The sequence below is a fragment of the Volvox carteri genome (genome assembly GCF_000143455.1).
Source record: "Volvox carteri f. nagariensis unplaced genomic scaffold VOLCAscaffold_14, whole genome shotgun sequence".
In the NCBI taxonomy this organism is placed as follows: Eukaryota; Viridiplantae; Chlorophyta; class Chlorophyceae; order Chlamydomonadales; family Volvocaceae; genus Volvox; species Volvox carteri.
In genome coordinates, this window is record NW_003307557.1 from 594,785 (window position 1) to 607,337 (window position 12,553).

At 58.5% G+C, this 12,553-nt stretch overlaps 2 protein-coding genes across 2 annotated transcripts in view; both read left to right on the forward strand.

Annotated features, from left to right (window-relative positions):
* VOLCADRAFT_59332 (uncharacterized protein) overlaps positions 1 to 2,130 on the forward strand; it is a gene marked incomplete at both ends in the record, with an annotated part of 11,049 nt that extends 8,919 nt beyond the window's left edge. Inside the window, 3 exons of the mRNA XM_002949325.1 lie at positions 339 to 385; positions 889 to 1,092; positions 1,363 to 2,130. Of these exons, the coding sequence (XP_002949371.1) occupies positions 339 to 385; positions 889 to 1,092; positions 1,363 to 2,130 (1,019 nt within the window). The remainder of the gene's footprint in view (positions 1 to 338; positions 386 to 888; positions 1,093 to 1,362) is intronic.
* A 2,260-nt stretch (positions 2,131 to 4,390) lies between these two features.
* VOLCADRAFT_89771 (uncharacterized protein) overlaps positions 4,391 to 12,553 on the forward strand; it is a gene marked incomplete at both ends in the record, with an annotated part of 15,842 nt that continues 7,679 nt past the window's right edge. The window contains 14 exons of the mRNA XM_002949326.1: positions 4,391 to 4,422; positions 4,757 to 4,801; positions 5,779 to 5,905; positions 6,142 to 6,181; positions 7,149 to 7,333; positions 7,809 to 7,950; positions 8,726 to 8,822; positions 9,506 to 9,737; positions 9,949 to 10,158; positions 10,659 to 10,716; positions 11,283 to 11,602; positions 11,741 to 11,890; positions 12,126 to 12,243; positions 12,426 to 12,523. Coding sequence (XP_002949372.1) covers positions 4,391 to 4,422; positions 4,757 to 4,801; positions 5,779 to 5,905; positions 6,142 to 6,181; positions 7,149 to 7,333; positions 7,809 to 7,950; positions 8,726 to 8,822; positions 9,506 to 9,737; positions 9,949 to 10,158; positions 10,659 to 10,716; positions 11,283 to 11,602; positions 11,741 to 11,890; positions 12,126 to 12,243; positions 12,426 to 12,523 — 1,854 coding nt within the window. The remainder of the gene's footprint in view (positions 4,423 to 4,756; positions 4,802 to 5,778; positions 5,906 to 6,141; positions 6,182 to 7,148; positions 7,334 to 7,808; positions 7,951 to 8,725; positions 8,823 to 9,505; positions 9,738 to 9,948; positions 10,159 to 10,658; positions 10,717 to 11,282; positions 11,603 to 11,740; positions 11,891 to 12,125; positions 12,244 to 12,425; positions 12,524 to 12,553) is intronic.

Here is a 12,553-nt window from a genome sequence, read left to right on the forward strand (position 1 = left end):
GGGTGGTTGGGGTGGGTAGTACCCCCTGTCGGGCAGTGGCGGTGAGGTGCTGGTGGTGTCAGAGGCCGCAGTCCGGGGGCTGCAGTCCAGCTGGCTCGCGTGTATTTCCCCCGCCCCCTGCCCGACCACTTGGTCGTCTACCACTTCCCCCCCCCTCCTTTCTGGGCTCCCTGACCTGCAATCTCCTGTAGATGTATGTATGTAGGTAGGTACCTACGAACGAATGATAAAATATGAATGAATGAATGAGTGCTGGGTCCGTCTCACCCCCCCCCGTTTCACCCCCTTCACCTCCTCTCTCCACACACGCACGTACGTACATACATACGTACATACAGATGAGGCCACCTCTGCTCTGGACACCATCACGGAGAAGAAAATCCAGGTGCGCGTGTATGTATATCCGTGGGCTGTGGGCCAGGGGAGCCCTCATGGGTTTGCCGTACAAGTGCAGCCATGTTCCAGGTTTTCCTCCCTCCTTTCCCTTATTAACCAGTTTGGGCCCAGCCTCTTGAATGCCGCCGCCAGGCCGGCGGCCTAACAGCTCACGTCATCCCTTTCTCTTCTCACGACAGTTTTATTCCTCTTTCGTCGCCTTTACACCTACCTTCTCTAACTTACGGCTTGGCTTTACTGCGGCTTTCCTCCGCGATCATTTTAGTCTTGGCAGCTAGGTAGGTAGGTAGGTAGGTCGTCACCGCTGCATCATCACTACTCCTCTTCGGTCTTCGGTCTTCTTCACAACCGCCGGCTGGTCAGTTCTGCTTCCTGTACATCTGCCGCGGAGCACTCTTTCCTCCTGGCATCAGCTTCACTCTTTCACGTGGTTCGTCTTTCACCCCTCCCCCCCTCCCCCTCCCCCTCCCCCCTCCTCCCCCCTGGTCGCAGTCGGCGCTGACCGAGCTGCGCTCCTCCCGCACCACCGTCATCGTGGCCCACCGTCTATCCACAATCGCCGATGCGGACACGATTGTGGTGATGTCGCTGGGCCAGGTGGCGGAGGTGGGGGACCACCTGGGGCTGCTGGCGAAGGGGGGCCTGTACGCGGAGATGTGGGCCCGGCAGGCGGCGACAGCGGCGGCACAGGTGGGTGTGGGGGGTGGGGGGTCGGGAGGGGATGCGTTGTGCTCGCGTTGGCAGTCCGGGGTAGGGGGTTAGGGGGGGAGTAACGGGGGAGAGAGGAGCGCTCCTGCCAGCTCACCCACATGATATACACACCGGTACGGCTCTGGTGAGTGTGTTGCGGCTGCTGTCTAACTGGCTGCCTCCTTATACTCCTGGTCCCCCCCTTCCTCCTCCACTTCCTCCTCCTATTCCTCCTGCTGCTGCCTAACTGGCTGCTGCAACCCCCGGGTTACTCAGGGCGGTGAGGACAGCGAGCGAACAACCTCACGGCCGGGCAGCGCAATGGACCTCACCCGCCTCGGCAGTAACAACAGTAACGGGGCGGCAGTGGCGGCGGCCGGGGGGCCGGGGGGGGCATCAGCAGCACCCGCTCCAGCCCCCACCCCACCCACCGCCGGCACTGAGGCCGCCGCTGCCGCTCACATGACGTCCTGGGGCGGTACGGACGCCGCCGCCGCTGCCAGCGGCAGGGGAGCTGTGGCGGCCGGCGGTACGGACACTGCTGGTGTCGTACCGCCTGCTGCAGCGTCCACCCCTCAGCTCCCTCCCCACTCACCCGCACCTTCACCCTCTACTGCCCAGCTGATTGGCGGTCAGGACGCGGAGTGTGAGGGTGTGGGTGAGGCGCCGGCAGGAGGAGGGGGAGGAGGGCTGGGCAGTGTGGGCGGTCCGGAGGCTGCGGGGGCCGCAGCTGAGGCCACCGCGGCGATGACTTCAGCAGCAGGTGCCGGGGCGGCTGCGGTAGCGGGACGAGCCACTGAGGCGGCTGGTGATGGTGGCGGTGGGGGTGGGGGCGGGGCGGCGCGGTTGGTAGCGGATTCCGGAGCTCAGATTGGAACAACAGCAGCAGCAGGAGGAGGAGGAGGAGGAGGAGGAGGAGGACCCTCCGGCGGGCGGGGCGGGGGTGGTGGTAGTGGTGGTAGTGGGGGTGGTAGCGGTGGAAGGGGCGGTGGAGCTGCCTCAGGGTCGGGTCGCGGGGGTAAGTCTCGCAAGGGGCGCAAGTAGGCGGCGAGGAAGCCTCCTCCTCCCAAGTAGGGGCCGGAGACCAGCTGCAAGTGGACTGAAGGGTTTGGTGGCAGGTGGTGGGGCTTCACCGCTTGGTGGGCCCCCCCCCCCAGGTGCCCCGCCAGGTGCAATCCATAGCGCAACCGCGGGAGGCCGATGCCCCATCACTGGCGCCGCGCGTAGCGTAGCGTGTGGCAGGAGTTTGGGTTACATGCACATGACCCAGGGTATATCCATCGTCCTTGTGTGTGGGGGGGGATGAGTTTTGGTGTGGTGTGTGTGTGTAGCGGCTGTTGGGGGTGTTCGAGGGTGCAGGGCCGGAAGGCCCTCGAGGGAGGGAAGTGGCGGTGGCATGATGGCTCACGATAACGATGAAGGTCGCTCACTCGCGGTGTGTCGCGTGCGTGCACCCCTCTGATGTGCCCATCACTACTGCTACCCCGCTAAAGTTGCCTTCCTACCATGGCCCCTTTGAATTGTCGATAGCGTTATGGGGGCGGCGCATACAGCGATGCGTGCGGTCCAGGTCATAACGAGCTAGCTCTGGGCCAACGGTGTTAGTGGTACGACGGTTACCGGCACATAAGCCCCACAGCGCGGGGTGGGTAACACGCAGGGGGGCTACTTGTGTGTGTATGTGTGTATGTGTCTGTCTGTTTGTCTTTCTGTCAGCAGCGGACAGGGCACCTGGTGCGGTGAGGAGAGCCCCATAACGAGCATTTGGTCGTGTATGACTCCCAGAAGGCCCAATACATGAAATGGCAGGTTGTGCATGTGTGCATGTAATGCGGCTCATTCGCGCCGTCTGGAGGCCGTCGGGGTCGTTATGACGTCATCGTGCAAGGCACTGTACGGCAGACCAGACACGGTTTGGGCCAGAGGAAGAGGGGCCGACAAAACCTCATTCCGCTGATATTGTGGAAAGCCGTGCGTCCATACATATGTACATACTTACATATGTACATATGTACATACATGCATACATACATGTGGGCGCCCACGGCTTCACCCGTGCTGGCCGTGCTGACATGCAAGGCAGGCCATTGCTTCATGGGCAGGTGGCGGCGAATATGTACAGTGATGCAGTGCGCTGCGGTGTGGTGTGGTGTGGTGTGGTGTGGTGTGGTGTGGTGTGGTGTGGTGTGCATTGCATGCGGTGGGAATTCCTGCAGGATGTGTGAATGCTGGCTGCTGCGCATTTAACTTACATACGTCGCGGCTAGCCGCATGGTGCCGCCTCTTCCCACCGGCATCGCTGCTCAAGGCGCCCTCTTGTGGGTGGAAAATTGAAACTTAGATGTAATAAAAAACCCACATCGTAAATAGCTTTATTAATCAAATTAGAGTCCAGATGGCAGCGGGGAATTTGTATGAGGGTCGGCACGCTGCAGTCCGTTGTGTTGTGTGTATTCATCGGATTGGGGGAGGGGTAACGCCAGGGCCAGGTGGTCGCGCTGCAAGGGGGGGGGGAAATGCCCCAGCTGCCCCTCAGCCCGCACCCTCAGCAGTAGTGGCTAACCGCGCGCGTACTCCTTGCTGCACACCGGCACAACAGGCTGCCTAACAAACCGCGCACATTCACATTCCGCAAATCGTCACCACCCACCACCACCACTACCTACGTGGTTCGCTGCGTTTTCACATTTACGCGGTTTGGGGACGTGATCGTCCTCTCACGGCAGACCATATACCGTCTTTACGGGCAAGGAGCGCTGCTTGCAACCGACTGGTTGCCCAGTAAGCTGTTGCCAAGTCAAGGAGGCCCCACCCACTGAGTGGGTGAGTGCTGACCAGGGCCTGGAGTGATCACTCCATGTTGAATACCAAGCATTGGCATCAGAACATCAGCAAAATAAAACAATACAGACCCAGAACTAAAAATTTAAAAACGTGCGGAAACAACCCCTCAACGTGGGCAACTTCCAAGGAACGCGCCTGAGCGAAAACCTGGGAATCGACCCGCAAACCACCCCTCTCCCCCTTCTTCTGCAGTACTCTTTGCTGGCGCCCACGTGTTAGCGAACAAGAAAACTGAATTGCGCGGCCAAGTCCGGGCCTCATTCGACCCGTGTCGATTAGGTCTTTCGACATATTGCCGCCGTGTTTGTCGAGCGGTCGAATCGGGCCCCGTCGGTCGTATCGTATTATCGCTTTACCAGTACGTTTATAGTCCTTGAGCAGTTTGCGCGCTAGTGTGGTGGTGTAGTGCACTACAAGGCTATCATTTATAGGAGTCAGAATTTCGCTGAAATGCGTAAAAATGAGGGATTACAAACTTAGAGAGGGTTTTAGGTGAGGTGAGATTCTTGATCAATGATTTCACGCAAAGCGCAGCTGTGACTCAGCTGGCCTTTCTGCATACATTTGCGCAATAATATACGATGTGTACAGTAAGTAGACCAGCAAGGTTTGTGCGGTTCGGGCCGAAAGGGTTTGCGCCCGCCATTGGGATAGCGCTGTGTAGCCGTAGCAGCCGAACGAACGCCCCGAGTGTGTAAAGATATTCCGCTCTCGTGTTTCAGTAAAAGCTGCACCTCATATGAGACATGCACACATTTGTGCGCCATAAACGACAAACTTCCGCTTTGTAAGCCGCCACAGGAATGCTTTTGCTTGGCTTTCACAGGAATGACCATCTTTCGCGAGAGGCAACGCCGCTCACCGGAAGGAGGTGCGTGGGGGGCACACAATTGTGTCCTACGTGCCCCGCTGTAGATAAACGTTTGCTGTTAACACAGCTAGTTTTCTGATAGACGCGGCCAGCGTTGTGCGCCTCTACGATAGGCCCCAGGCAACCACACTGCTTGTAAGCGTTCCTTAATCGCATCTGCGCACATCGCCACAAACTAGCTACAAATAAATATCAAATTAAGAACTGTTCGTAAACTAGGCACCCCGATCTTGGGTTTGCAGCTACATGGCCCGGCACGTGCGTCCTCGTTGGGCCGGATGGGGCTCAGCGTGTAATGCGCGGGTATTGCATTGGATTGGCCCACAGCATCAGCAACTAGCACGTTTTTGACAAAAGGCGGGGATGGATCTCCGTTGAGTTGTGAATGTTTTCGGGGAGGGATAGAGCGCACGTGGCTTGTTCCTGGGCGATGTTTGTCATCGAGGTTTCTGGGGTACCCAATAAAAAGGTCATCGGGGATATTGGCTTTGCCTGATGACCTGTCGAACCTTTCGGTGACCACACGCAAGTAGTCCAAAACCACATGGAAATCCGAATTGCACGACAAGGCAGCACATCCATACGTAAGCCCTCAGAAGTTTCGATATGTACCCATTGATTATTTTGAAAATGATAGCAGTGGGTACTGTATCATAGTTTGCCAGCATGCCGCAGTGACAAGTTTCGGAAAGACCTGGTAGCCATCTTTATTATCGTAGGATGTTTAGTTTGTAATGTCTTGTATGTTACGTAATTAGTCGGAAGCCATGTTGGAAAATCCCATCGAGCGTGTGACGACGCGGTCGATGAGCCGGCAGAAGGTTGCGCAGCTGCCGGAGAGGAAGCCCAGCAGCAAGCGAAACATTTCAGAAATAGAAGATAAAGCACATGTTAAGTTGACAGATCTAAAAAGTCCTCGGCTTGCATCTTGCGCAAAGCCCTTAGCGGCGCCCACCGCGACTACTACGGCGCCCCAGGACAACGGAGGGCCCTGTGGACTGCATCAGTCAACAGATGCAACTGCTATGCGGCCAAATGGAGACGTCGTTGTCCAATCCACCGCCATCGCTATCTCTGCCGACACAGCAGGTCAAGCCGCCACCCGTAAGCGACAGCGTCGGTATCCACCACCCGTAAGCGAGCCGCCTCCATCACAGCTGCTACAACACCCGCTACCACAACCACCACAACCACCACCTCCGGAACCGCAGCAAGGCCCGCATCAGATCCAGGCCCCCAGAGCACCGCCGGCCTCCTTCCATGACGCATGTCAGCCGTCCTGCTGTGAGATGGCCACTATACCTACTGCCGTACACCCACCCTCACTGGCAACCGCACAGCAGTTGGCGCCCGCCACTGCAAACGGCTCCTGTGAATCAGGTTGGTTAGTTGGTTGATTGGTTAGTTGGTATGGCAAAGTGCTGCCCCAGCGCACGTATGTGCAAACAAAAACAAAATCGCGATTTGTTTTCATCAGCCGGTACATCCCCCATATACCGGATACCAACTCATTATCAATACTGGCACCACTTGTACAACCGGTACGCAGTTGCAGGCAGCGAAATCTGCCATGTATCCAATATGGTTTTCCTGTCCGGCCTGTCCGCCAGAAAGTACATGAAGGCCTTAGAACACAGGCGACAATCCGGCTGAAGCCTTTGGCCGGTTTTGCCTTTGCGTGCCGTCTGTCACTCTTTAGTCCCTCTGCCGGTGTGCAGTGCTTTGTTGTTTGTTTGTATGTATACCGTTGCTCCTGCTTCCGACCGTTTGGCCCTCATCCCCCGGCGCCCATTTCTTCTCCTTCGCTGTCCCACAATTCATGCGGCCATGGATGGATGGATGGATGGATGGATGGATGGCCATGCAACAATGCCTTCAGAAGCTGCCAAGCCACTCGTGGCTGCAGAGGCTCCGAAACCACCACCCGCGGGAGGGCCAGTTGCTATCGAAGTCCCATCGCCCCCGGAGGCACCAGTAGAGGTGCCAGTAGAGGTATCACCGGTACCGGCGGCTGCATCGGTGCCGTCGGTGCTGCTGACCGCGGTCGCCGGCGGCATGTCGTCCACGGCGCCCCGCTGCCCCACCACCGCTACCGCTGGGACCCCTGGGACCAATGCAATGAACTGCGGCGGCGCCGCCGCCGAGATACAGCCCGCCGGGTCCATGATCTGCTCATCCGCCAGTGCCTTACATCAGCACGTCATCAGCTGCGCGTCAGCCGCCGCCGCCGCCGCCGCTGCCGGCACTTCCGCATCCACCTCCGCCGCGAGCAGCTGCCCCGCTACTGCCGCTATTGCCACTGCCCTTACGGCTGTTGGTGCTACTGCCATTCCCGTTGCTGGTGCAGCCGGGGGTATGGCTGCTGGTACGGCGGCCGCTGTTGGCGCCGTCATGAGCAGCGGCATGGCGTTGTACCTGCAGCTAGTGGCGGAGGCCGCCGCCGCTGGTGGTGGTGTCGGGAGTCGAGGCGGGAGTCGGGGCGGTGGCGGGGAGCAGCAGCGGCCGGCGGAGGGCAGTCGGGTTTGGATCAAGGTGTGCATCGAGGTTCGGGAGGGCAGAGGGAGAGGGAGACGGAGACGGTATCGGACAGAGCAGGCGGGCTGAGAACCAGGGGGGGAAGGGTCGGAGGACAGACAGACAGACAGACAGACAGACTAACAGGCGTACAGCGGGGGCCATGCAGCGAGGGGCATGTCGAGCACACAGACATCGGTAGTGTGATGATGCAGCGGGACTGATTTTCAGTGTTCAGGCGGCCGCGGCGGCGGCGGGGGTATGTGAGCACGGCCTCATTCAGGCAATTGAATTCAATGTCAATATAATGCAATGTAAAGCAGGTGAGGTCCCTGCCGGCCTTACTCAGCCAAGGAGAACCCCAGGGGATATGGATGGGGTGGTTGGGTGGTTGGGTGGTTGGGTGGTTGGGTGGTTGGGACATGTATGACATAACATAGACACCCGGTTCAACCTCTCGGCCCGCTGGCCCCCCGTGCAACAAACCTATCAGATGGCTGGCTACTGCCACTGGCCCGCGGTGGTGTTTTCACTTCGCTACTGCCGCAAGTCTGAGGTTCCCGACCTGCTGGCGAGCTACCAACCCGGTCGTACTCTCGTACATTTTTACGGTACGGTACAGCAAATGACACCTGGTGGGAAATACGGTCTAACAGCTACCTGGAGCCGTTTGTTTGCAATCGTTTGATTATAAAGCAGCGCCGCATAGCGGCTATTCCATTATCTGGCACTTAGGGCACTTGGTTTGTTTGTTTGTTGTTTGCAGTTGAGTTTTAACATCGAACGGTCGCCCACCATTTCTCATGACATAGCTGAGCTGAGCTGGGAAAGCTGTACCCAAATATCATCGCAAGTGTATGAAATTCGTTTTTTGTCATGCATATTGTTGTTACGTGCATTACGACAATTATTGCGTACTTGCGGTTAAACGTTTCTGCTGCCACCGGCTTGAAGCTGTCGGTGTGGGCGCCGTAAGCCGCGCAACTGTACAACTGGCAAATAACAGACACATGACACGTGACTGACCATTAATAAGGATCAGCGCCCACACTGGTACTGCGGAGGCTATGCGCTCTGAGGATGTCGCTATCGCCGGATTGCAGCAACTCCAGGACACTCCGTATCGACCGCATTCGCGACCGCCCCGACAGCGATGAAGCAACTCCTCCTCTTGATGATGACCCTCCCTCGCAAATTGCACCTCATTATAAAGCGGCGTATAACGCAATCACGATACATTTTTACATTCTTAGTATGTTCTTAGTTCTTGGGGTTTTAGGTTTCTTCGGCTTTAGTTCTTAGCCTGGGTGCATGGGACCGTCCGGACTTCCCCCCTACATATATCTCGTTCACGTACTAGCGGGCACCTCCTACTAACACTCCTACTCCTACTAACATTTCGCTTCCCAGGCTCCCATGACCACGTGTGGGCCACTCAAGCATCGCTGTCGTCCTGGACCACGGAAAGGGAGGTCCGCCTAGCCGCACTCAAGGCGGCGGCGAGGAGGTGAGCGCGAGCTGGGCGACTGAGCGACTGAGCGCGGGCTGCTGAGCGCCATTGCTGAGCGCCATGAGTTGAATGGTGATGTGCACAAATCACTGCCCTCATCACGACATCCCGTCTGCCCGGTCGAGGTCCTAAGCAGCTGCACCAGCAGCACCAGCAGCACCAGCAGCACCAGCAGCACCAGCAGCACCAGCAGCACCAGCAGCACCAGCAGCACCAGCAGCACCAGCAGCACCAGCAGCAATAACGTGCTCTTTTTGACCCCCACTAGCTAGCTAGCTACCTATCACCTGGTCCGGCACTTGTACGCTGTTGCTTGTTGCTGTTGCCCACTGTCAGACGGTACGGTGCTTCCGGCCGAGCTAGGAGTAACAAGGGCTAACTAACCACGCACCATCGCTCTCAATACGTTACCTACCTACCTATCTAACCTACCTACCTACCTACCTACCTACGTACCTACCTACCTACCTATCTAACCTACCTACCTACCTAACCTACCTACCTACCTAACTGCTCTTGCCAACCGCTTCTGCCAGTCGAAGCTGCCTCACCTGCTATCTGCGCTATCGCCTACACATATTCCGCAACCCCAACTGTCATACACCTGACCCCCCCTCCCCTCGCGATCTCACTCACCCACTCGCCCATCCAATGCATCCATGCATCCAAATGCAACATAGCTCCAAAGTCGCCGCTGCCACCCTGGCTGAGCTGAGCGGCTCCCTGGGGGCTAATGCCGCCTCCGACCGCGGGAGGGAGCTCGAGAGGGTGGTGCAGATGCGGGAGGTGGCGCTCGGACAGCCGCTGGGCGGGAAGGGGGGTGGCGGCAACAGTGGTGGCGGCGGCGGTGGCGGTGGTGGCAGGAAAGGCGGGAAGGCGCAGTGCGGTGGATGCCGCGAAAGCGGGACGCAGGTGGGGAGCGGCCTTTACATTACAGTCCAGCTACATACATACATATACACAACACTTGCCGCTCATATGGGGCATTGGAAAACGCCGCAGCGTGCGGCCCCAGCGTCCTCATCCAGCCACTACCACGCACGCAGTTCGCCCACCACCGAAACACCGCAACTGCCACCGCGCCTGTCACCACCCACATCCTTTCCGCAATGCCGTGCCGCAGGTCACCTGCGCGTCTTGCCGTACCGGCTTCCACACGTTGTGCCTACCGCAGCCCGACCTCAGCCCGGCGCACATGCTGGCAACCGCAGCACTGCTTTCGGCGGCAACGACAGAACAGACAGCGCAGCCGCACCCTATCCAACAGCAGCAGCAGCGGCAGCATTTAGTTGTGGCCGTGTGGATCTGCGGAGTTTGTGGGAAGCAGAACGAGGTGAGCGCCGGTGCAGGCACGGCACGAGGGCATGTGTGATGCAGGCTGGGGCAGAGCAAGTCGGGGGATGTGCCTTCATCAAACAATTTTACAAGGGGGTTACAAGTTCCTGTCTAATGCGGGCCCCGGCCATAAAAGTCCCCGTGGAAGAGGGGACCCCCCGTGGACGGTCAGGTCACTAGCCATTACTGCGGCACCCCGTGTGAGGACGTCGACGGCCTCCTCTCCCGCTCGCCTGGGTTCGGAGCGCCCGAGCGCGATGCGCCTGTTGGTCTCCTGAGCATACCTCCGATAGAGAAAACTAGCCATACAGCTACAGGGGGGGGAGTCCGCCATTATAGTAGCCATTTCGCGCCGTTGGAAGCCCGCACTATGGCCCCCTCTTATTACTGCTGCCCGACCTGATGCCCATGTCTATGTACCACATAAAGCTGCCCGTCGTCCCTAACACTCCGCCACCGGCATCAACGCCACCCCGTACAACCCTTTAACTGCAACAGCTGAAGGGACCGGTGCCTGCAAGTGTTGCGCATCGTACCGCCGCCCCGCCTCGGGAAGGTGGGTGGGTGGGTGGGTGGGTGGGTGGGTGGGTGGGTGGGTGGGTGCGGCAGGTGGGTGGGTGGCCGCAGGCAGCGGCAAGCAGGACAGTCTGGGGGTGGCAGATGTAGGCGGTTTGAATTCGTATTGCGTCTCTACGTAATCCACAACATACGTGTGTGCGCGGAGTAGGATACATAAGGACCCGTATGAGCGTCTGCATGTGCGTCTGTATGTGCATCTGTATGTGCGTCTGTATGTGCGTCCGTATATGCGTCTGTATGTGCGTGTGTGTGTGGATGTGTGTGTGTGTGTGTGTGTGGGCTGGACTACTGACTGCAGTCTAAAGGCACTACGGCACTCGCCTGCCACTGCTGCTGCTGCTGCTGGTGTCGACAGCCGACTTCAAAGTCAAGTAACAGCATGCTGCAGGGAGTTGATGATATGCGCAACAATGTCGCCCACTTCTGCTGATATGATGCTGATATTGTTCTGCTGATATGTGCTGATATGTGCTAATATGTGCTGATATGATGCTGGTATGCTGATGGTGGTGTTGGTACTGGTGGATGGTGGTGCACACACAGGAGGCGGCGGTGGCGCTCCCCGAGGCGGTGGCCGCCCACCGGGAGGCGGGTGGAGGGCGGGGGACGCAGCGGGAGGGGCGTCGGGGGCGTGTGGTGCCGGCACTGGCACTGGCACTGGCACTGGCACTGGCAGCGGCGGTGCCGACCTCAGCCCGAACAGCCCACAGCTGCCGCAGCCGCAGCAGCAGCCCCAGGTCCCACAACACGCGGAATTACTGGCGCTGTACGAGCAGCTGGTGGCGGAGGATGAGGCACTAGAGGCCTCAGTGGCAGCAGCAGCAGCAGAAGCACCAGCAATACCAGCAAGGGATATCGTACAGGTAGATCCTCAAACAGAATTCGTAACTGCATTCTTCACTACAGAAAATGCCTCAGCGGGTGCCGGGAAGAAAATTGCCGTACCGGTTTCAGAGCCGAGATCTGGGCCGTCATTATTACCGTCAATCGGCCAACTGCAGCTCCAGCCACCCGCGGCAGCAGCGGCGATGGGCGCCACCACTTCCGCAGCCGCTACAGCAGTAGCAGTAGCAGCTAGCAGCAGCAGTAGTGGTGCTGTCCCCGGCGGCCAGGGGTCGAGGCCGCCGCCGGGAACCAGGCTCTGGGTAAAGGTGGGTTCGTGCACTAGATAACCAGCTAACTATGAAATGTCCGTTTGTGTCTTTGGGCATCATGGCTCTTAATATTCATTGTGCATGAATACAAGACAAATCCGTGTTAAGGCGCGACACATTTGTCGTTGCAATGCATAATCACTTCCTCTCTATTTATGAAAAAGAGCGGAATGATAATGACGATGGTGGTGATGGTGTTGATATGTTTTGAGGGCCCCCCCTGCCCTTGCAGACCCCGGGCTACTGCCACTGGCCCGCGGTGGTGTTTTCACTTCGCTATTGCCGCAAGTCTGAGGTCCCCGACCTGCTGGCGAGCTACCAACCCGGTTGTACCCTCGTACACTTTTATGGTACGGAGTTCCAAAGGATTTAAAAGAGGGTACGGATAAACACGCAGTTACAACAGTGCTTGACTTTACGAGCCGCCGCCGCCAACGCTGCCGCCGCCTAGCATACATCTAAATTTCTCCACACACCTCACTACTACCCCTCACCTGATCCACGTGCGGTACGTGGGCCCCGACGGATGCAGGGGAGCACAACCACATGTGGCTGCCCGCAGAGGAGGTGGCGCTGCTGGCGGCGGCGGCGGCGGACCCGCGCGAGGAGCAGGAGAGGCGGGAGGGGCTGGTGGCCTGGACCAGCAGGAGAAAGAAGGGG